The 24,890-nt window shown below is 41.8% G+C and overlaps 1 protein-coding gene across 1 annotated transcript in view; it reads left to right on the top strand.

Annotated features, from left to right (window-relative positions):
* Positions 1 to 24,890, top strand: part of plekhg4 (pleckstrin homology domain containing, family G (with RhoGef domain) member 4) — a 175,630-nt gene that overhangs the window by 140,801 nt on the left and 9,939 nt on the right. Inside the window, exons 20-22 of the mRNA XM_063067558.1 lie at positions 8,665 to 8,781; positions 10,516 to 10,785; positions 14,414 to 14,640. Coding sequence (XP_062923628.1) covers positions 8,665 to 8,781; positions 10,516 to 10,785; positions 14,414 to 14,640 — 614 coding nt within the window. The remainder of the gene's footprint in view (positions 1 to 8,664; positions 8,782 to 10,515; positions 10,786 to 14,413; positions 14,641 to 24,890) is intronic.

Below are 24,890 nucleotides of genomic sequence, written 5' to 3'. Positions count from 1 at the left end.
GAGTGGTACAACCTACCAGACAGAGCCTCAGTGGCTAGGTCTCTGGTGCTGTGGCTCAGAAGAGAAGAGAGGTGAAGAGCACTACAGTAGTGATAGGAGACTCCGTAGTTAGAGGAACAGAGACAAGATTCTGTGAACGCGATAGAGACACCCAGATGGAATGTTGCCTCCCAGGTGCCACAGTCAGCGATGTCTTGGATGGGATCCACAGTATTCTTATGGGGGTGGGTGAGCAGCCAGAAGTATTGGTGCATATTGGCACCAATTACACAGGTAGAAAAGGTGAGGAGGCCCTGAAGAGAAACTTTAGGGAGCTAGGTAGAAAGCTGAATAGCAGGACCTCCAGGGTACCACACTCTTACTCTCACTGGAGTAGGATGATTAGGCAGATGAATGTGTACTGGAGGAACTGGTGCAGGGAACAGGGGTTTTGATTTCAGGATCATTGGGATCTCTTCTGGGGAAGTTACAATGTGTACAAAATGGACGGGTTACACTTGATACTGAGGGGGAGCAATATCCTTGCGGGCAGTATTCTAGAGCTATTCAGGTGGGTTTAAACTAATTTGGCAGAGGGATAGGAACTGGAGTGATAGGGCTGAGGATGGGGGTAGTTGGTTTACAAACAGGCAGTGTGTATTGAGACTGCTAACAGAGAGGATGATGATAAGGCAAAATAGCAGTCAGCGGGAGTTGCAATTTAAAAGGGGGACAAAATCAAAAAGGATGATAAATATAGGACTGAAGGTGTTGTATTTGAATGCACGCGTATACGGAATAAGATAGATGAATTTGTAACACAGGTACAGATTGGCATGTATAACATTGTGGGCATCACTGAATCATGACTAAAAGATAATTATAACTGGGAGCTTAACATCCAAGGATACACATTGCTTGAAAAGGACAGGTAGGTAGGCAGAAGGAGTGGGGTCGTTCCAATAGTAAAAAATGAAATCAAGTCATTAGAAAGAAGTGACATAAGATTGTTCTGGGTAGAGCTAAGAAACTGCAAGGGTAAAAAGACCATGACAGAAGTTATGTATGACCTCTGAACAGTAGCAAAGATGTGGTCTACAAGTTACAACAGGAGACAGAAAAATGCATGTCAAAGGGGCAATGTTGTAATAGTCATTGGGGGTTTCAATATGCAGGTAGATTGGGAAAATCAGGTAGGTGTGGATCTCAAGAGGGGGAATTTGTGGAGTGTCTATGAGTTAGCTTTTTAGAACATATCGTGGTAGAGCCCACTAGGACTCAGCTGTTCTGGATTGGGTGTTGTGCAGTGAACTGGAATTTCATCGCAGAGCTTAGGGTAAAGTAACCCTTGGGGTCGGTGATCATAATATGATAGAATTCACCTTACAGTTTGAGAAGGAGAAGCTAAAATCAAATGTATCAGTATTACAGTAGAGTAAAGGGAATTACAGAGGCATGAGAGAAGAACTAGCCAAAATTGATTGGAAGGAAACATGAGTAGGGACTACAACAGAGCAGCAATGGCTGGAGTTTCTGAGAGCAATTTGGAGGGTGTAGGATGGATACACTCCAAGGAAGAAGAAGTATTTTCAAGCCAGGATGACACAACCATGGTTGACGAGAAATAAAAGCCAAAGAGAGGGCATATAATGGAGCAAAAATAGTGGGAAGTTAGAGGATTGGGAAGCTTTTAGATACCAACAGAAGACAAGTAAAAAGTCATAAGGAAGGAAAGAATGGAGTATGAAGGTAAGCTAGCCAATGATATCAAAGGGGATACTAATGGCTCCATTTAATATCAGAGAATGTATTCAATATACAACCTGAAATTCTTACTCTTCGCAGATACCCATAAAACAGAAGAAAATCCCCAAAGAATGAATTTTGGAAAAGCATTAGAACCCCAAAGCTCCCCTCACCCCACTTGTTCCAGCAGGAAGCATCAACCCTCCCACAATAGCAAAGCCTCTAAAGAGACCATGATCTAGCTCCATCAAAAACTACGGTTCATAACCCAGCACTTTGTAATCCCACAGTGTCTTCGTTCTCTCTCTCCCCCTGCCCCTCCCCCTCTCCGTCTCTCCTCCCCACTCTCTCCCTCCTTCTAACTCTACCTCATTCTCCCTCTCCCCTCTTCCTGCCCCCCTTCCACAGTGAGAGGGAAGACCAACACCTTGCTGTTTCAATGTTACTATCTGCAGTGACACTTATTCTAGCTCATCCAACTCCAGAACCAGCAGACTCTCTACCACCACCCGGCACCCCCATCGAGAAAGAGGGATCGCTCAAGTGTAGAGGCCGCTGACAACCGTACCCGCTGTCTCAATGTTCTGATCTCCTGCAGTGCTTCTGTTTGTGACATCGGCAAGGGATCAGTCATCCAAGGCCTCACCCTGAAGGCGCACGTCTTTCAGGTCACTTCTGGAAAATTTGGAAATGGCCAATCCAAGAACAGGAGCGCACTGCCATGAAGAAACGCAGTTTGTGATCACGGACTCCTGCAGGACCCTAGCCACCTTAAAAAGGATAAAAAGAGACATTAAAGAGAGGAATTTAAGCTGTTTCACAGATGAACTTGAAGGAGTTGCTCTCTGGTGCCATTTTAGCTTCTGCCCCAGCTAGGGAGAGGATACCAAAGTTTCTTCAAAGATATAAAGTGTAAAAGAGAGACGAGAGTTGATATTAGACTGCTAGAAAGTGTTGCAGGAGAAGTAGTAATGGGGGACAAAAAAAAACAGCGGCCGAACTGAATAAGCATTTTCCATTACTCATTCTTCTTTATTAATCTTTTTATTCATTTAAAAGGAACATAAATACAAACAAGAGGAGAATTATCTCAAATATATATATATATCAATAACAATACAAACAGAGATTGAAATAGACATTATCAAAATCATACATAGTGTTAAGCTAGTATATAATAATAATAAAAAAGAAAACAGTCATTCTCCTCATATCAGTTCATGAAGAGGAAAGAAAAAACTTTGAATTTTAAATGAAGAAAAAACCTGACTACACTATACAGAAACAAAGAAAAAAACAGGGACTGGGCAGTCCATTCTGAGGATACGACCAAAAAAAAAGAAAGACTTTCTGATCAAATCTAAAACTTCGAAAAAAAAAATTGAAAGAGTAATAAATCAAATCAAATGAAAATATTGAATAAAAGGTTGCCAGATTTGCTCAAATTTAAAGGATGTATCAAATGTCCGACTTATTTTCTCCAAACTTAAGCAGGACATAATGGAGGAAAGCCAATAAAAGACAGTAGGTGGAATTCCATTATTCTTAATTGTGGAAGGGACTCATATGTCTGAACTTCAAGAGTGTTGGAGGACAGAAGTGAGTGAAGTTTGCCATTTTTAGGGAAATGGTGCTTGGGAAACTGAAAGGTCTGAAGGTAAATAAGTCACCTGCATCGATGCTCTACAGCCCAGGGTTCTGAAAGAAGTGACTGAAGACATTGTGGAGGCATTAGTAATAATCTTCCAAGAGTCACTAGGTTCTGGAATGGTTCCAGAGGGTGGATAATTGCAAACGTCACTCCAATCTTCAAGAAGGGAGAGAGGCAGAAGAAAGAAAATTATAGACCAGTTAGTCTGACCTCAATGGTTGGGAAGATGTTGTTAAGGATGTGGTTTCAAGGTACTTGTAGGCACATGAAAAAAAAATAGGCCAAAGTCAGCATGGATTCTTTGAAAAAATAACAAGCGGAATAAACGAAGGAGAATCGGATGGTGTATACTTGGATTTTCACAAGACCTTTGACAAAGTGCCACACTTGTGGCTTCTTAACAAGTGTAGAAGCCATGGTATTACAGGAAAGATACCAGCATGGATAGGGCTTTGGCTGATTGGCAAAAGGCAAGAAGCAAGTGAGAATAAAGGGAGCCTTTTCTGGTTAGCTGCCGGTGACTATTGGTGTTCCACAGGAATTTTTGTTGGGACCGTTTCTTTTTACTCTACATGTCAATGATTTGGATGATGAAATTGATCGACGATACGAAGGTAGGTGGAAGGGCAGGTAGTGTTGAGGAAGCAGAGAGGCTACAGAATGACTTAGAGAGATTAGGAGAATGGGCAAAGAAGTGTAGATGGAATACAGTGTCAGGAAGTGTATGGTCATGCACTTTGATAGAAGAAATAAAAGTGTAAATGATTTTCTAAATGGACAGAAAATTCCAAAATCTGAGGTGCAAAGAGACTTGGAAGTCCTTGTGCAGGATTCCCTAGAGGTTAATTTGCAGGTTGAATTGGTGGTAAGGAAGACAAATGCAATGTTACCATTTATTTTGAGAGGACTAGAATATAAAAGCAAGGATGTTGAGGCTCTATAAGGCACTTGCTAAGGCCTAATTTGAAGTATTGTGAGCAGTTTTGGGCCCCTTATGTAAGAGAGGATATGCTGACATTGGATAGGGTTCAAAGGAGGTTCATGAAAATGATTCTGGCAATGAAAGAGCATTTGATGAGCATTTATGAGGAGCGTTTGTTGGCGGTGGGCCTGTAGTCACTAAAATTCAGAAGAATGGAGGGGTGGGGGTTATCTTATCAAAACCTATCAAATGTTGAAAGGCCTCGTAGAGTGAATGTGGAGAGGATGACCAGAGGACTCAGAATAGAGGGATGCCCATTTAGAAAGGCGATGAGGAGGAATTTCTTTGGGCAGTGAGGAATCTGTGAAATATGTTGCCACAGGTGGCTGTGGAGGTCAAGTCATTTGGAATATTTAAGGCAGAGGTTGAATGATTCTTGATTAGTCAGGGCATGAAGAGATATGGGGAGAAGGCAGGAGATTGGGGCTGAGAGGGTAACAGATAAGCCATCATGAAATGGCAGAGCAGACTCAGTGGTCCAAATGGCTTAATTCTGCTCCTGTATCTTATGGTCTTATTAAGAAAGTGACCAGAACAGCTTCTCTACACTTAAGAAATATTGCAAAGGTACATCTGTTTCTGTCAGGTAACGATGCTAAAAAACTAATTTACCCTTTTATATCGAGTAGACCAGATTACCGGAAAGCATTTTTTACTGGTCTCCCAAACCAATCTATTGACAAACTTCAGCTCATTCAGCATCCCACTGCTGCACTTTTAACTTAAACCAAGATAAGGGAATATATTACTCCCATCCTAGCTTCTTTGCATTGGCTTCCTGTATCTTTTACAATTGGTTTTAAAATTCTCTTACTTGTTTTTAAAGCTTTTTATGGTCTGGGTCTGGAGTACATCACAGAATAATTTTTCTTTTATAATCCTGCTTGAATTCTCAGGTCTTCTTCCACCAGTAGAAGAAATTTAAATTTAAGCAATCTCTCTCAAAACGTATTGGCAGGTTAGCTTCTTTAAACTACACTCCTAAACTGTGAAATTCAATACCTAAAACAATAAAGTATGCTGACTCAGTTGACACTTAAACACCAACTCAAAGCCAATTTATTTAACCTTGCTTTTAACACATATTTTGTCTTTTATTTTCATATTTATTTTTGTTTTTTTATTTTATTTTCATGTTTGCTCTTTATACCATTGTAAAGCACTTTGAGCTATATCGTCTGTATGAAAAGTGCTTTATAAACATGCATCATAAAGAGGTGACTGGGAATGGACCCAAGTGAAGATACAGACACTGAAGTACTAGGGACAGGACTAGGATACAGGGTGAGGGCTAGGATATGGACACGAAAACCGGGAACCCGGAACAGGACTGGACAAGAGAGCTAGGAGCCAGGGCTTGGACTCCGAGCCAGAGACTGGACAAGGACCCAGAACCTTGGTCTTGCCTCTGGCTCGGACCCCAGAACTAGACAAGGACGTGACTTGGCTGGCAGGCAGGGTGAGGCTGGAGTCTTCAGACTTGAGGCGAGGCTTGAGGCCAGAGACTTGAGGCGAGGCTGGAGGCCAGAGACTTGAGGCTTGGGGTCTTGAAGCTTAGCTTGGGGTGAGGCTTGGCTAGAGACTTGGGGTCTTGAAGCTCCTTCTGGGCAGGGCACGGATCTCCACCCGATGGAGGCAAGGGAGGGAAGGGACAGAACCCACCGCAGGGTAATGGCAATCTGGCCTGGCTTACCCGATGGAGGCAAGGGACAGGAAGGGACAGAACCAACCGCAGGGTAATGGCAATCTAGCCTGACTTACCCGATGGAGGCAAGGGACTGGAAGGGACAGGACCCACCGCAGGGTAACAGTGATCTGGCCTAGCTTACCCGACGGAGGCAAGGGAAAGGTAGGGACAGGACCCACTGCAGGGTAACGGCAATCTGGCTTGACTTACCCGGCGGAGGTAAGGGACAGGAATGGACAGAACCAACCACAGGGTAACAGCAATCTGGCTTGGCTTACCTAACGGAGGCAAGGGACAGGACCCACCGCAGGGTAATGGCAATCTGGCCTGGCTTACCCGACGGAGGCAAGGGACAGGAAGGGACAGAATCAACCGCAGGGTAATGGCAATCTGGCCTGGCTTACCCGACGGAGGCAAGGGACAGGAAGGGACAGAATCAACCGCAGGGTAACGGCAATCTGGCCTGACTTACCCGATGGAGGCAAGGGACTGGAAGGGACAGGACCCACCGCAGGGTAACAGCGATCTGGCCTAGCTTACCCGACGGAGGCAAAGGAAAGGTAGGGACAGGACCCACTGCAGGGTAATGGCAATCTGGCTTGACTTACCCAGCGGAGGTAAGGGACAGGAAGGGAGCTAGGTACAGGCTGGCTCCAAGACAAGACTTCAGGCGAGACGAGGCAAGAGTTACCAGCAAGACAAGGCAAGGCTTCAGGCAATGCAAGGCGAGACAAGAACTTCAGGTGAGGTGAGAGATATGGGCAAGACAAAGCAAGGCAAGGCTTCAGGTGAGGAACCAGAAGGCAGGGGAAGGGATACAAGGAGTAAGGACAAGAGCAATCCAGCAGCTATGCCCTGATCTCTGGAGATATTCATGCAGCCAGCCCCAACGAGAATCAGCTGCCTCAATTAGTGCTCAACAGGAACAGAAACAGGGTAGACAGGAAAACCTGGAGCAAGGGTCGATGGACCGGACTGTGAACCATGACAATAGGTTATTTGTATTATTATTATTATTATTATTACTACTACTACTACTACTACTACTACATGAAGCACAAATATACACATACAGCAAGTAGTTTGCAAACCAAGTTGGTACACTGGCCTTTGTTGCAATAAAGGAATATTGTTCAGTTTATAGAGGGGGCCCATGTGCACATTGGGTTCTATACCTAAGAAAAATATATTTTCTATAAGAGCCTGTGCAGCATTGATTCATGAGAATGATCGGAGTGTCTAATGAAGACAGATTGAGTAAAGGTGACCCAGTATTTACTGGAATTAGATTGAGATGTTATTCCAGTGAAAAGTAAAAGATTTTGAGAAGGATTGATGGATTAACAGCTTTTTCTTCAAACCAGACAATCTATCACTAGGGAATTCAATCACAGGAAAAGGAGTAGGGCAAAAGTGATAAAATTCTTTGCTCTTTGAGTTGTGAACCTTCAAAAATCTCCACCCTGAAAGCTACAGAAGCTTAGTTGTTGAGTATATTTACAGCTGAGATCAGAGGATTTTTTTGAATACTCAGAGAATTAAGGGATTTGGAACCGAGTAGAAAGAGGATTTGAAATGCAGGATTGACTGTTCTTAATGAGTGCTAGAGTAGGCATGGGAAGTACACGGGATATGTTGGAACTCATCAAGGTAGAAGTCAGAGGTCAACAAAGACAAACATAGAAAATAATTCAAAGACCCTGAAATGCCAGATTAGATATATAGTTATGTACTCTTCATTTGCAAATCAGCCCACTACTGTATTGAGTAAGGTGCATGTAAAGATAGGGAGATTAATGTTTCCTTAGGTACCCACTGTAATTTCTCTTTTGCCTAAAACAAACGGTGCTTTGTATGTTTCAGTGGAAGTATGAGGTAGTCAGAGAGGGGAAGTGAAGATTAGTGGATTTTCAGGGAAAGGGGAAGAGAATGGCTTTCCATTTATGAAATTGTAAACTTATACTGGTGGAGGTATTGCAGGCAATTGGTCAGTGGAGCAACCGGTGTGCAATTAAGAGAAGACTTGGAAACTTTGCCCCAAAGCAAAGCCAACTCTCGATATTGGCGATGGGAAAGTAAGTGGTAAATAACTCACTGATATAATTATCATGAATGCAGTTCAGATCCAGGTGGTTACTTCTAATGCAATCTCCCTTTCTTTCTTATCTTTGACATGATCCCATCCAACTCACAAGATTGGAGGAAATCTGAGATAACAAATCTCTCTCCCAACTTCCGATTGGATTCTTTGTGTGCTTATTCCAATCATTTCCTTTTGGGCTTTTCTCATACAGTGCCATCTTCTGTTGGATGAAGGCTAAGGCCAATATCAGAGTTACTTATGCTTTAAAAAAATTTGCAAAAAAATGGCACACTAGATTTCTAACACAGAGACTTTTAAATGAAGCAAATCTCCGAGAAGTTGAATTATTATAAAGTTTAATATTATGTTGGCTTTGAAATTCATCTCAGTCAAGAGAAAGGTAATTCATGCCTTGTCTCAGGTTTACAATGTGTTCCTAGAATAATTTGTTTAATATTAAAAGAGATTCAAACTTCTGCATCTTAGTTTGGTGTTTTGTTCCCTATTCAATATTACATAATAAATGTCTGTTTCAGAGGTCCGAATACAGGAAATGGTGTCAATGGGAATTGGTAACAAGCCATTCTTGGACATTAAACCAAGTGAGGCTGCGATCAGTGATCGAGCCATTGATTATATTATAAAAGGCAGAGGTAGGTTCTCGAAATATCTTCAGTGATGTAACTACATGATCTTGAAATATCACAGCCTGAAAATGATATTTGATTAAATTCATGTCAATCTGAATGATATGTTATAGTCAGTGAGAAATATATTTTGTTGGTCTGATGTTTTGTAATGGACTAAACTCCCAGACTTAGGATTCAGCACCTTCCTTACAACTGGCTCTTTGACTTCCTGACCAATAATCAACTGTCAGTAAGGATAGGAAGCAATACCTCTGCCATAATTATCCAAAACATTGTTGTCCCTCGAGGCTGCGTCCTCAGCTCCTTACTTTACTCCCTATACACTCACTTCTTCATGGCCTCATTCTGCTTTAACTGCACCATAGTGGGCTAGATCTCAAGGCACAATGAGAGCCCAGTGACATGATGTCAAGACCACAACCTTTCCTCCAGTGTTAAAAAAATCCAAAGGAGTTGGTTATTGACTTCACGATCATGGCAGAGTATACACCGTTGGTGGTGAGGAGCAGGTAGTTGATAGCTTCGGTTAATTGGTAAGTATTGCCAATAGCTTGTCCTGGTCCAACCACATTGACTATATGGCCAAGAAAGCACACCAGTGCCTCTACTTCCTCAGAAGACTGAGGAAATATGGCATATCCCCATTGACCCACACCATTTTTTATAGATACATCCTAGAAAAAATCCTATCTGAATGCATCAGGGCTCAGTGTTGCAGTTCCTTTAGAAATAGTGAAGAGTTGTGGGCACAGCTCAGTCTATCATGAAAATCAGCCGCCTTCTCATCGATTCTGTCTATACTTCCTGCTCCTTTGGGGAAAGCAGCCAGCAGAATCAAAATTTCTCTTCCCCACCCTTGCATTGGGCAGAAGGTGAAGATGCTTGAAAATGCACCACACTGGGCTTATAGATAGCTTCTACCCTTTGTTATAATTGAGATGAACTCGATCTGTCAGTCTACCTCATCGTGGCCCTTGCACCTAATTTATAATCTACCTCCACTGCATTTCTTAATTGTGACTCTTAACACCATATTTTGCATTCTGTTATTGCCTTTCTCTTTGTACTATCTCAATGTGTATGTAATTTGGAATGATCTATATAGATGGCATACACAACAAAGCATTTCAATGTTTCCCAGTACATAGGACAATAAGAAACCAATTTCCAATTATTCAGACAAAGAAATAAATGCAAGGTAGTATATTTGGTTAAACCTGAACTCTCTCCTGCATTTGTTTTGCGCCTTAATTATTACTAATAGATTTATCTGCTTACTTGTTGTTCAGAAGAAAGTGTACAAGTCCTCCCCAGATTACGGCTGAGTTTTGTTTCTGTGAGAGGTTGCGAGGGATTTAGACCAAAGGGACTAGTTTGGATGGATATTTTATTCAGCATGGATGAGTCAACTCAATGAACATATTGTCTATGCTGTATAACACACTGACTCTATGTTCTGTTCATTACTCAGACAATTTACAAGTTAGCAATGTGGCTGCAGGCTGAGTTCCCACGGGAGAAGAGATCTGCAGTCCCACAGCAGCTGGCAAATCCATACTGCCAGTCTCCCAAATGTACCTTCATACGTATAGGCTGGGAGGACCCGCACTTCACTGAAATTTTCAAATGATGCCTTGTTTTCGAAAGCCATTAAAATATTATTTGAACAAGTGTTATTGTACTGGTAATTATCCATATTCCATTAGAACATTCTTGAGAAAAATACATTTCTTACAGGAGCACGAACCAGGGCTTCAATTGCAGTGTCATTATTTGATCACACAAATCCATTTAGAAGACGACAGAGTACTTCAAGTAAAAGCAGTCCTTCAGCTGGTGGCCCATCCTCATCTTCATTTTTGGGACCTCTTAACCTACATATGTACACCAACCAGGCATTGCTGTCAGGGGTGAGCAATGTAATAACCAGTGAACGACCATTTGATATCAACGTTTACCCCGAGGATGATGAACTGGAGCATGAGACAAGCAGCCAGCCTTCCATGAGTAAGTGTTTCATCACTAATAAATTGGAAGCCCTCACTTCTGTGTCTTTGCTTCTTGAGCTCTTTCGTGAGTAGCATCTCTTAGTCAAGAACATCTTGTTTATATTCCAGTCCTACACATTTCAAGATAGCTTCTCTGATACTTGCAGATTCTAATGGAGGTGGGGTACCTGGCATTTGCTGGGAAAATGGATTTGTGGTATTATGCGCCTTCTATTTGCCCATGGGCTCAAAGTGTTCATTACCTTCTCTCTTTTGAGGCCTGATGGGCCAACAGTTTCCCTACGTCAGTCTCAATGTTACATTTTTCAAAGAGACTTTGTTCCCATCTTTGAAGTGTGTTCCTTGTCCTTTTATGATTCTTTTGTCATGATGAATTTTCTTGTAAATGAGTACATGCATGAAGTGTATAATTTGTGTGATTTAAGTAGAAATCACTTAAGATTTAAGGAATTTTTAAAAATAAATTAAAAACAATTGCCTCGTTCCCTCCTGCTGTCAGTTTTAAATTTATTCATAACTATTAGCCACTTGGGTGCATGAATTGTCTGCCTTCATGTTGTTCTCAAATTGCATGCAATGTCTGATTGTCGTTTTGGATTCTGGTTAATTTACAGATTAAATCATTAACACAGTGCAAACCTATTATTTCACATAATTACATTTTCCCAAACTGTATTTTCTTTTTTTAAAATTTAATTTTAAATTATTTGACTTCAGAGGGACATTCCCGTTGTTTTGAATATTTAGAATTCATTATTACTAATAGTAAAGCTATAGTTCAAGCAGCAGCCATATGCATGAAAACTATATGACATTTTCTTTAGTTTCCTAAGACATTGTCCAATGCTGTGTGTTTGTGCCTGGTTTTGTCTCTCCAAAGAAGAGCTGTAAAATTGATTGCAAATGATTGCATAAGTGTAAATGTTCTTTTTAATCAACCCAGAGCCCAGAGACATTAAGCTGTGACCTTTGTAGGTCCTGATTGCAACACACCCAATTTACGGCAGTTGCTGCTGCACTGCCTCCTTGTAGCTGTTCACTAACATATGTTGTGGTTGCAGTAGAGCGGAGAGGAGTTGCCAAAAGGGGGTCTTTGAAATAGTGTTGAATGAGATACATTTCTGGAGGGGAGCCAGTGAGTTTTGGAGCTGCTAGGTAAAATATCTTGTTGGTGGGAAAGTAGCAATTTAAATAGTTGAAGTAGAATTTAGACTTTGTTCCATTATTTTTAAGTCCTCCACTGGATTTGGGATGTAATATATCTGCACCTGCACCTACCACCATCACTGGCAGCATGTTCCATGCACAACAATGTTGTGCCTTCTTTATTATTGCATCAATATGTTGGGTCCAGGATAGATCTTCAGAGATGTTGACACCCAGGAACTTGAAACTGCTCACCCTTTCCTCTGCTGATCCATTGATGAGGACTGGTGTGTGTTCCCTTGAATTCCCCTTTCTGAAGTTCACAATGAATTCCTCTACTTACCCCTCTAATACTTAACTTCAATGAGCTTAAAATTATGCTGTCTCATATTAGCCATTTTTCGTCCTGGGGAAAAGGAGTTGTATTACCACTCTATCTGGGCCTCATCATCTGACACATCTCTATCTGTCCTTTTTCCTTCTTCCTTCTCATCCTCATCCTTCTTCCAAGAGAGAGAAACCCTAGCTCACTCAATATATTATCATAAGGCATGCTCTCTAATACAAGCAGCATCCTGGTAAATCTCCTCTGCACCCTCTAAAGCTTTCACATTCATTCTTTAATAAGGCAAGCAGAACCAAAACCAGTACTCCAATGTGGTCTAACCAGAGTTTAGAGAGTTGCAACATTACCTCGTGGCTCTTGAAACTTATTTCTCAACTGATGAAGGCCAGCACACCATACACTTTCTTAAGCACCATATTAACTTGTGCGGCAACTTTGAGGGATCTATGAATGGGAACCAAAGACCCTTCTTTTCCTCCACACTGCTAAAAATTTTGCCATTAACTTTGTACTCTGCCTTCCAGTTCAGCTAACAAAGTTTATCAGTTCATGCTTTTTTGGCTTGAACTCTTACTTGTCTCTTCTCAGTCCAGCTGTGCATCCTATCAGTACCCTACTGTAAACTACAACAACCTTCTACACTACACTGTGGACATCAAGTCTGTCTATGTCCTTTGGTTTGTTGCTGTTTTCTTTTGTGTTAGCTTCTGCTAGAAAGAGAGATGTGCAAAATGCAGATAATGTGGCTGTTGCTGTTGAATAGTTCCTATAATGTTCATGCTGATATTTGTGGCTGTGAAGCTCATAATATGACAAGTAGCTGGTAGTTGGAACAGGAAAGTTGTTCTGGTAGGCAGCCAAGTGGACATGATGGGATGATTAGCCTTTTTCTAATTCTACTTAAAGGTAGCATATAAATTTAGAGTCAGAAATTATGGTGATCCCAAGCTGTCTCATTATATATTCCAAAATCTGAAAAATCCGAAGCACTTCTGGTCCCAAGCATTTCGGATAAGGAGTACTCAACTTGAATTGTGTACTTCTCTTTTTCCTTGTCTTTATAAAGTTCTGTGGGATATTTTTCTATCTTATACCCAGTAGGTGATATGTCATCAAAGACTAGCAAATTTATACAGATGACTGGGAGCATTCTGACTGGTTGCATCACTATCTGGTATGGAGGCACCAATGCGCCAAGTATTGGAAAAAGCTGCAGAAGGTTGTAAACTCAACCAGCTCTATCATGAGCACTAGTCTTTTGACCATCAAGGACATCTCCAAAAGATAACATCTCAAGAAAGCGGCATCCATTATTAAGGATCCTCCCCAGCCAGGATATTCCCTCCTCTCATTACTACCATCAGCTAAACGTTACAGGAGCCTACGTTCTGATACTCAAAATTTTAGGAACAGTTTCTTTCCCTCCGCCATCACATGGTTTCTTCTGGGTCCTCTGGTTTCCTCTCTCAGTCCAAAGATGCACTAGTTGGTAGGTTAATTGGTCATTGTAAATTGTCCTGTGATTAGGCTTGGGTTAAATCAGAGGTTGCCGCAACATAACTCAAAGGGCTGGAAGTGGAAGAAAGGCCTATTCTGTGTTGTATCCCAAAAAATAACTAAATCACAATAAATAAATCTGTTGTCTTGCAGTTGAACTATACTACCGCAAAACAACAAATTTTATGATATATGTCAGTGTTAATAAACCTGATTCTGATTACGTTTGAAAACTGAGTTTATTCATTCTGCAATCTTTTGATATTGATGTACCCCAACAGGATAACTATTAACTAATGTAAGACTTCAGCAAATTATTTATAGATACTCTGCAGAAATATAAAATGTCTGCATTATTACATCTGTGTATGAATACTACTTGGCAAAATAAATGTTGAAAGTAAATATGATCATGTCTAAATGAATGAATGCAAGGATCCAGAAAGATCCAGTAAGGTATTATTGTACCTTTAGAATGAAATTACTAGATAGCTGACTTAAAGGAACAGTAAAATAAGTTGTCAAAATAATTTGCCAAATGACATCCATGTTCTGAAGGGGTTTAAAAACATCTTGCCAATTGCTGTATAACTTTTTGATTTTGATTTTAATTAATTTTCTTCTGATTCTAATTAAGCAACCGAAAGCTCAGAGTCATCTTTCCATTGCATATCTGGTAGTGGTTCAAGTGGGTCTGATAGTGGCTGTGTCTCCAGTCTTCTTCCTGAAAATCTGTCTGAAGAGACAGGATCTCCTTCTGATACATCTGCCTCCTATTCCTTCCTGGAGTCTAAGCAGAGTTCTTTTACTCCTTCTACAAAGGAAGATAAACCTCGATTCTCAAATCGGCAATATATTTCAACGGTAGGTATAGATTGTATACTTAATCTTTTTTTACTGTTTTAATATTTTAAAATGCTTTCTACTGATTGTTAAGTACAGTCTGTAATTAGTGAAATTAGGATATACATACCAGAAATACATGATAGATTTCATTTTATGAAAGTTAACTTTACGGGATCACTTGAAATGGAGAAAGTTAATTCCAGCGCAGAAATGGAACAAAAGGGAAGGTTTGTCAAAGGGTGACTATCTGAATAACTGCAAAAAATTGGTGGTGAGACAAGTTAGAAATGATGAATTTGGAAGAGTTGTAAATGGCAACAGCTTATTTTCACTAAAGAATAGAAGCAATGTTTATGATAGTAAGTTATTGAAATACTTCAATATTTGGTATTTGATATTAATACTTGATATATAGATCATTAGCAGTATTTAAAATGGAGGTGTATAAACATCTGATAAATTGAGGAAGAAATGTAGAATAATGGTACCGAATCAGGTTTAATATCACTGGTGAAATTTGTTGTCAAAGGTCTTAAGGTGGGTAAGTCACCTGGACCAGATGGACTACATCCCAGAGTCCTGAGAGAGGTTGCTGAAGAGATAATGGTTGCATTGGTCATCATCTTTCAAGAATCGCTTGATTCTCGCATGGTCCCAGAGGACTGGAAAATTGCAGATGTCACTCCACTCTTTAAGGGAGGTAGGCAAACGAAAGGAAGTTATAGGCCAGTTAGACTAACCTCAGTGGCTGGGAGAGTGTTGGAGTCAATTACTAAGAATGAGGTTTTGGGGTACTTGGAGACTAATGATAAAATAAATGAAAATCAGCATGGTTTCTGTAAAAAGTAAAATCTTGCCTGTTAAGAGTTCTTCAAAGAAGTAACAAGCAGGGTGGACAAAGGAGAGGTAGTGAAGGTCATTTACTTGGATTTTCGGAAGCCATTTAATAAAATGCCATACATGAGGCCCCTTAACAAGATAAAATCCTATGGCATTACAGGAATTGCAGTAAGAAGTATATATACTGTATATATAAAGTTGAATTAAATAAGTAGTGCAAAAATAGTGAGGTAGTGTTCATGGGTTCACTGCTTCTGAATCGTTGTGTATGTGCCTTCAGGCTCCTGTACCTCCTTCCTGATGGTAGCAATGAGAAGGGGCATGTCCTGGGTGATGGAGGGTCCTTTAATGATGAATGCTGCTTTTTTAAGGCATCGTTCCTTGAAGATGTAATGGATTCTGGGGAAGCTAGTGTCCATGATGGAGCTTACTGAGTTTACATCTTTCTGCAGCTTGAAAAGAAAAGGATTTAGTGCTATCCCAGTGAATATGACGAATAATACATTGATGACACCTTTGTAGTGTGGCATCATAGACTCCGGACACTTCAACAGTTCCACGACCATCTGAATGGTATACATCCAAATATTTAATTTACCGTGGAGATGGAAAAGAATGGTTGCCTCCCATTCCTGGGCATTCTAATACGAATGGAACCGAATGGTAGCCTCAGACATAGTGTCTGTTGGAAACCCACTCACATGGACTTGTACATCAACAGTAACAGCCACCATCATGCCTCCCAATGTAGAGTGTTTCTTTCTACTTTGGTTAACAATGAGAGAGCTATTTCAGACCTGGAGAGCCTCCTGGAGGAAATAAGACAATTACACATGACGTACCTACAGAATGGCTACAAGGTGAAGGGCTGACAGAAAAGCTAGGAAACCTAACAACGAAGGGGAACCTATCACTAACCACCTGTCTCCCCTATATTTCCATGGTTTTTGGAAGGATTACCAGAAATACTGGATTAATATCATCCACAAGCCCATAAAGAAGCTCAAATCACAGCTTATATGGGTCAAAGATGACCAGGGACTCAGGTAGGCTGGCATTTACACGATTCCCTATGAATGCAAAGCAGCGAATATCAGCCGGAGGAATGCACAGTGGAAACCCGCTTCAAGGAGCGCAGGAGGGGTATCTGTTTGGATTACCCGGAGAAATCAGCAGTTGCAGAACGTTGCATTCACAATGGCCATAGGATTGACTTTGACGGTACAAAATTACTGTGGCTTTTGGGACTGCCTGGTAAAGGAAGCCGTTGAAATAAAACTGGAGGAAAAGAATTAAAGACAAAGGCCTCGCCCTAAGTTAAAACTGGAATTTGATTGCAAACAAGGCAGGAGAGCAGAAACATGGTTGAATGGGGTCTAACCAATCAGGAGGGACAGATTTTGGGGTATAAATACCACCTGACTTGAAATGTTGGGTATTATCCCTGATGAGGATGGTGGAGTTTGTCATTGAAACGTCGGTTATAATTGATACATATACCCAGCTGGAAGCCCAAAAAGTGTTTTTTCTGCAGCTTATTTCGATCTTGTGCAGTGAATACCAGATGTTGATGCAGCCAGTTAGAATGCTCTCTGTGGTACATCTGTAGAAATTTGCGAGTGTGTTTGGTTACATACCACTTCTCAAACTTCAAATGAAATATTCACCTCCTTTGTAACTGCATTAATATGTTGGGCCATGATTGAACCCAGGAACTTGAAATTGCTCACTCTTTCCACTTCTGATCTCTCTAGGAGGACTGGTGTGTGTTCCCTCGTCTTACCCTTTCAGCTCTTTGGTCTTACTGACCTTGAGTGCAAGGTTGTTGCTGCAACACCACTCAACTAGCTGAATGTATCTCCCTCCTGTATGCCTTCTCGTCACCATCTGAAATTCTGCCAGTAATAGTTAGACCATAAGACTGTAAGACATAGGAGCAGAATTAGGCCAACTGGCCCTTCAAGTCTGCTCCACCATTCAGTCATGGCTGATCCTTTTTTCGTATCCTCCTCAACCCCATTTCCCAGCCTTCTTCCCATAACCTTTGATAAGTTCTCCAATCAACAACCTATCAATCTCTGCCTTAAATACAAATTCCACAAATTCACCACCCTCTGGCTAAAGAAATTTCTCTGCATCACTGTTTTAAATGGATGCCCCTCTCTCCTGAGTTTATGCCCTCTTTTCCTAGACTCTCCCACCATGGGGAAACATCCTTTCTACATCTACTCTGTCTAGGCCTTGCAACATTCAAAAGTTTTCAATGAGATCCCAACTCATCCTTCTAAATTCCAGTGAGTACAGACCCAGAACCATCAAACATTCCTCGTATGATAACCCTTTCATTCCTGGAATCATCCTTGTGAACCTCCTCTGGATCCTCTCCAATGCCAGCACATTACTTCTAAGATGAGGAGCCCAAAACTGTACACAATACTCAAGGTGAGGCCTCACCAGTACCTTATAAAGCCCCAGCATCACATCCCTGCTCTTGTATCTACACCTCATGAAATGAATGCTAACATTGCATTTGCCTTCCTCACCACCGATTTAGCCTGCAAGTTAACCTTTAGAGTGTTCTGCACAAGGACTGCCAAGTCCCTTTGCATCTCAGATTTTTGGATTTTCTCCACGTTTAGAAAATAGTCCGCGTATTTATTTCTACTACCAAACTGCATGACCATGCATTTTCCAACATTATAATTTATTTGCCACTTTCTTACCCATTCTCCTAATCTGTCTGAGTCCTTCTGCATCCTACCTGTTTCGTCAACACTACCTGCCCCCCACCAATCTTCATATCATCTGCAAACTTGGCAATAAAGCAATCTATTTCATCATCTAAATCATTTATATACAGCATAAAAAGAAATGGTCCCAACACCAACCCCTGCAGAACACTACTAGTCACTAGCAACCAACCAGACAAGGATCCTTTTATTCCCACTCACTGCCGTCTTCCAAGCAGCCAATGCTGTAACCATGTTAGTAACTTTCCTGTAACACCACTGGCTCTTAACTTGGTAAACAGTCTCATGTGTGGCACTTCTGAAAGTTCAAATATGCAATATCCACTGCATTCCCTTTATCTATCCTATTTGTAATCTCCTCAAAGAATTCCAACAGGTTCGACAGGCAGGATTTTTCCTTAAGGAAACCATGCTGACTTTGTCCTATCTTGTCCTGTGCCACCTAGTACTCCATCACCTCGTCCTTAACAGTTGTCTCTAACATCTTCCCAACCACTGAGGTCAGGCTAACTGGTCTATGATTTTCTTTCTCCTGCCTTCCTCCTTTCTTAAAGAGTGGAGTGTCATTTGCAATTTTCCAGTCCTCTGGCGCCCTGTCAGAGTCAGCTTATCTTCTTCCGATTTACTTTGGCCAACTCCTCTCTCATACCACTGTAATTTCCCTTACTCCACTGAGATACTGCTACGTCAGACTTTACTTTCTCACTATCAAATTTCAAGTTGAACTCAATCATATTATGATCACTGGTTCTTAAGAGTTCTTTTACCTTAAGCTCCCTAATCGCCTCCGGTTCATTACATAATGCCCAAGTCAGTATAGCTGATTTCCTAGTAGGCTTAACGACAAACTGCTCTAAAAAGCCATCACTTAAGCTTTCAACAGACTCACTGTCTTGAGATTGATTACCAACCTGATTTTCCCAGTTGACCTGCATGTTAAAATCTCCCCTGACTATCACAACATTGCCCTTTTGACACGCCTATTCTATTTCCTGTTGTAACCTGTGGTCCATCTCCCAGCCACTGTTGGGTGGCCTGTATCTAACTGCCATCAGGATCCTTTTACTCTTGCAGTTTCTTAACTCAACCCACAAGGATTAAACATCTTCTGATCCTATGTCACATCTTTCTACTGATTTGATGCCATTCTTTACCAGCAGAGCCATGCCTCCCCCTCCGCCTTCCTTCCTATCCCTCCAATACAATGTGTAAACATTCAGCACCCAACTACAACCATCCTTCAGCCATGATTCAGTGATGGCCACAACACCATACCTGGCAATCTGTAATAATGCAACAAGATCTTCCACCTTATTTCTTATACTCTGTGCATTGAGATACAATACCTTGAGTACCATATTTGCTACTCTTTTTGATTTTGCATCCCTAATGTACTGATACTCACCCTGTTGGCTGTAACTATGTCCCATCACCTGCCTGCCCTTCCTGACAGTCTGACTGCATGCTATCTTTACTTTTTTTAACATCCTGAGTCTCATCAGTCCAGTTTCCACCCCCTGCCAAATTAGTTTTAAACCCTTTTCAACAGCCCAACAGCTCTAACAAACCTGCCCGCGAGAATATTGGTCCCCCTCGGGTTCAGGTGCAACCCGTCACTTTTGAACAGGTCATACCTCCCCCAGAAGAGATCCCAGTGATCCAAGGACCTGAAGCCCTGCCCACTGCACCAGCTGCGTCTCAGCTTTCTATCTAGCTCTCGAAAATCTCTTTTGAAATGAAATATCTTTATTGTCATTGCATAGTACAATTTGTCATGCACCAATACAGTGAAAATGGGTTTGCAACTCTTGTACTTAATGCTATAAAACAACAAATAAAATAAACAAACAATAAATAAAATCAAGTAACTAGCCAGTACAAGCAATGTCCAGCAGTACCTCTTTGCTTTTCCTTCCTATGTCGTTGCTACCAATATGTACCAAGACATCTGGCTGCTCTTCCTCCCTCTCCAAAATGTTGTGGATGCGATCTGAGATGTTCATGACCCTGGCACCTAGGAGGCAACATACCATCTGGGTGTCCCATTCATGTCCACAGAATCTGCTGTCTGTTTCCCTGACTATTGAGTCCTCTGTCACTACTGCTCCCTTCTTCTCTCTCTTTCGCTTCTGCACCATGGACCCATGCTCAGTGTCTGTAATCCGGTCGCCGTGGCATTCCCCTGGGAGGTCATCCCCCACAAAAGTGTCCAAAGTGGTATAATGGCCACAGGTGTGCTCTGCTCTAACTGCCTATTTACATTTCCGTTCCTCCTGACAGTCACCCAGCTACTCGCCTTCTGCAACTTCGGGTGACTACTTCCCTGTAACTCTGATTAATTATCTCCTCACTTTCCTGTACAAGCCGAAGGTCATCCAGCTGCTGCTCCAGATCCCAAACACGGTCTTCAAGGAGCTGCACCTGGATGCACTCACGCAGATGTAGTTCCCTGGGAGACTTTGGGTCTCCCAGGACTCCCAACATCTGGCATGAAGAACACACAACCGCCATTTACTACACCAGGTACAGTAAGAGAAAAACAGAAAGAAAACCTTAACAGAAGCTTACCCAGAGCCAACGCCTCTTCTAAGCTGAAGCTTCCTTTGAGCCAAAGCCTGATGCTTCTACTCTCGCCCATTGGCCTACTCCTGACAATGGCCACTCCGCTTGTCCTTCCTGTACTTTTATTTAGTTTGCAGTACTCTGCTCCTGCTGTTGATAGGGCCTCTGCAATGGCCAAATGCCCACGAAGCTCTCTTTTTGAACAAGTGTCGCTGACCTGCAAGAAACCTCTTCTCCCACTGCTGATATGGCCTCTGCAAATAGTTGTGTTGTCGGCAAATTTATAGATGGCATTTGAGCTATGCCTAGCCACACAGTGATGGGTGTAGAGAGTGGGATAAGCACACATCCTTGAGATTTGCCACTGTTGGCTGTCAGTGAGGTGGAGATGTTTTTTCCAATCCGCACAGACTGCGGTCTTCTGGTAAGGACGTTGAGGATCCAATTGCAGAGGAAGGTATAGAGGCCCAGGTTTTGGAGTTTTTTCTATCATACCTGGAGGAATGATTGTGTTAAATGCTGAGCTGTAATCAGTAAACAGCAGCCGAACACAAGAATTAATATTGTCTAGGTAATCTAATGCCGCGTGAAGAGCCAATAAGATTGCATCTGCTGTAGACCAGTTGTGGCAATAGGCAAATTGCAGTGGGTCCAGGTCCTTGCTGATGTAGGAGTTAATTCTAGCCATAACCAACTTCTCAAAGCTCTTAATCACTGTAGATGTGAATGCTATTAGGCTACTGAACAATGGTCGTTAAGGTAGCTCACCCTGCTCTTCTTGGGCATTGCTTTGTTTGTTGCCCTTTTGAAGCAGGTGGGATCTTCCATCTCTAACATATGTCTTTGAACACACCGCCAATTGATTGGCACAGTTTTTCAGAGCCCTACCAGGTACCCCATTGGGGCCGAGCGAGGGTTCACCCTCTTGAAAGACTATCTAACATTGACCTCTGAGACAGACATTACAGGATCACCAGATGCTGCAGGGATCCTCATAGCTATAGTTTTATTTTCTCTTTCAAGCATGCAGTTGAATTCAGCGTACATCAAATATAGAAACATAGAAAATAGGTGCAGGAGTAGGCCATTCGGCCCTTCGAGCCTGCACCGCCATTTATTATGATCATGGCTGATCATCCAACTCAGAACCCAGCCTTCCCTCCATACCCCCTGACCCCTGTAGCCACAAGGGCCATATCTAACTTCCTTTTAAACATAGCAAATGAACTGGCCTCAACAGTTTGCTGTGGCAGAGAATTCCACAGATTCACCACTCTCTGTGTGAAGAAGTTTTTCCTAACCTCGGTCCTAAAAGGCTTCCCCTCTATCCTCAAACTGTGACCCCTCGTTCTAGACCTCCCCAACATCGGGAACAATCTTCCTGCACCTAGCCTGTCCAATCCCTTTAGGATCTTATACGTTTCAATCAGATCCCCCCTCAATCTTCTAAATTCCAACGAGTACAAGCCCAGTTCATCCAGTCTTTCTTCATATGAAAGACCTGCCATCCCAGGAATCAATCTGGTGAACCTTCTTTGTACTCCCTCTATGGCAAAGATGTCTTTCCTCAGATTAGGGGACCAAAACTGCACACAATACTCCAGGTGTGGTCTCACCAAGGCCTTGTACAACTGCAGTAGTACCTCCCTGCTCCTGTACTCGAATCCTCTCGCTATAAATGCCAGCATACCGTTCGCCTTTTTCACCGCCTGCTGTACCTGCATGCCCACTTTCAATGACTGGTGTATAATGACACCCAGGTCTCGTTGCACCTCCCCTTTTCCTAATCGGCCACCATTCAGATAATAATCTGTTTTCCTATTTTTGCCACCAAAGTGGATAACTTCACATTTATCCACATTAAATTGCATCTGCCATGAGTTTGCCCACTCACCCAACCTATCCAAGTCACCCTGCATCCTCTTAGCATCCTCCTCACTGCTAACACTGCCACCCAGCTTCGTGTCATCCGCAAACTTGGAGATGCTGCATTTAATTCCCTCATCCAAGTCATTAATATATATTGTAAACAACTGGGGTCCTAGCACTGAGCCTTGCGGTACCCCACTAGTCACCGCCTGCCATTCTGAAAAGGTCCCGTTTATTCCCACTCTTTGCTTCCTGTCTGCTAACCAATTCTCCACCCACACCAATACCTTACCCCCAATACCGTGTGCTTTAAGTTTGCACACTAATCTCCTATGTGGGACCTTGTCAAAAGCCTTTTGAAAATCCAAATATACCACATCCACTGGTTCTCCCCTATCCACTCTACTAGTTACATCCTCAAAAAATTCTATGAGATTAGTCAGACATGATTTTCCTTTCACAAATCCATGCTGACTTTGTCCGATCATTTCACCGCTTTCCAAATGTGCTGTTATCACATCCTTGATAACTGACTCCAGCAGTTTCCCCACCACCGACGTTAGGCTAACCGGCCTATAATTCCCCGGTTTCTCTCTCCCTCCTTTTTTAAAAAGTGGGGTTACATTAGCCACCCTCCAATCCTCAGGAACTAGTCCAGAATCTAACGAGTTTTGAAAAATTATCACTAATCTAACGAGTTTTGAATGATCATTTTAAACAGTGAAGAAGGCTTGAAGTACCTGATGGCTTGGTTCTGCTCTTATTTTCTTGTGTTCTTTTGTAGCTCATGCATATTGAAGGCTTAGGGTTTTAGTTGAAGTCATTGCTGTTTTTCCAGAGAGAGTTAACAAGATATCATTAGTAAAGTTAAATAAATTAGAGGTCTTCTTCCCCAAGATTATGCATGTCTTATCAATACAGTTTCTCATTCTTGTAATGTTACTTTCCTAGCCTGTACCACACTGCAGAGTAAATAAAAACTTAAAACATAAAATAGTACAGCACAGGAACAGGCCTTTTGGCTCACAATGTTGTGCCAAACCAACTAAAAAGTAAATCAAAACTCCCAAAAGCTAATCCCTCCTACCTACACAATGTTCATCTTTCTCACAGTCATGTGCGTATCTAAACTTCTCTTAAAAGCCTCTAATGTGTTTGCCTCTACCACCATACCAGGCAGAACATTCCAGGTATCCACCACTCTCTGAGTAATAAACTTACCCCCACATCCCCTTTGAACCCACCTTCTCTCACCTTCAGTGCATGCCTGCTGACATTAGATATTTCTAACCTGAGAAAAAGATACTACCTGTCTACTTTTATCTATGCCTCTCATCATCTTATAAACCTCTATCAGATCTCACCTCAGCCTCTGTGCTTCAAAGAAAACAACCAAAGTTTGTCCAGCTGCACATGATAGCACATGCCCTCTAAACCGGGCTGCATCCTGGTAAACCTCTTCTGCACCCACTTCAAAGCCTCAGTATCCTTCCTGTAGCGGGGCAACTAGAACTGTATGCAATACTCCAGATGTGGCCAAACCAGAGTTTCATAAAGGTGCAACATAACCTCTTGACTTTTGAACTCAGTGCCTTGACTAATAAAAGCAAACATTCCATAAATCTTCTTAACCACCTTATCGAACTGTGTAGCCACTTTCATGGAGCTATGAACTTGGACCCCCACATCACTCTGCTCAGCAACACTGTTGAGGGCCTTAGACCAAAGAACTGATTGTGGACTTCAGACAGAGTAAGACAAGGGATCACCAGCCAATCCACATAGAAGGATCAGAGGTGGAGAGAGTGAACAATTTCAAGTTCCTGGGTGTCACTGTCTCTGAGGACCTAACCTGGTCGCAACATATTGATGCAGTTATAAAGAAGACAAGACAATGGCTATATTTCATTCGGACTTTGAGGAGATTTGACTTGTCAACTAAAATACTTGAAAACTACGCATGTACTGTGGAGAGCATTCTGGCTGGCACTACTTATTTTTAACTTGACTACAGGTTTCCCCCGCCATCCGAAGGTAGAGCGTTCCTATGAAACGGTTCGGAAGCCGAAATGTCGTAAAACGAAGAAGCAATTACTATTTATTTATATGGGAAAAATTTGTGAGCATTCGCAGAGCCAAAAATAAACTACCAAATCATGCCAAATAACACATAAAACCTAAAATAACAGTAACATATAGTAAAAGCAGGAATGATATGATAAATACACAGCCTATATAAAGTAGAAA

This window comes from Mobula hypostoma, chromosome 14 (assembly GCF_963921235.1).
Source record: "Mobula hypostoma chromosome 14, sMobHyp1.1, whole genome shotgun sequence".
NCBI lineage: Eukaryota > Metazoa > Chordata > Chondrichthyes > Myliobatiformes > Myliobatidae > Mobula > Mobula hypostoma.
Note: the sequence above shows the minus strand (reverse complement) of the source record. Positions and strands in the feature narration are given on the sequence as shown.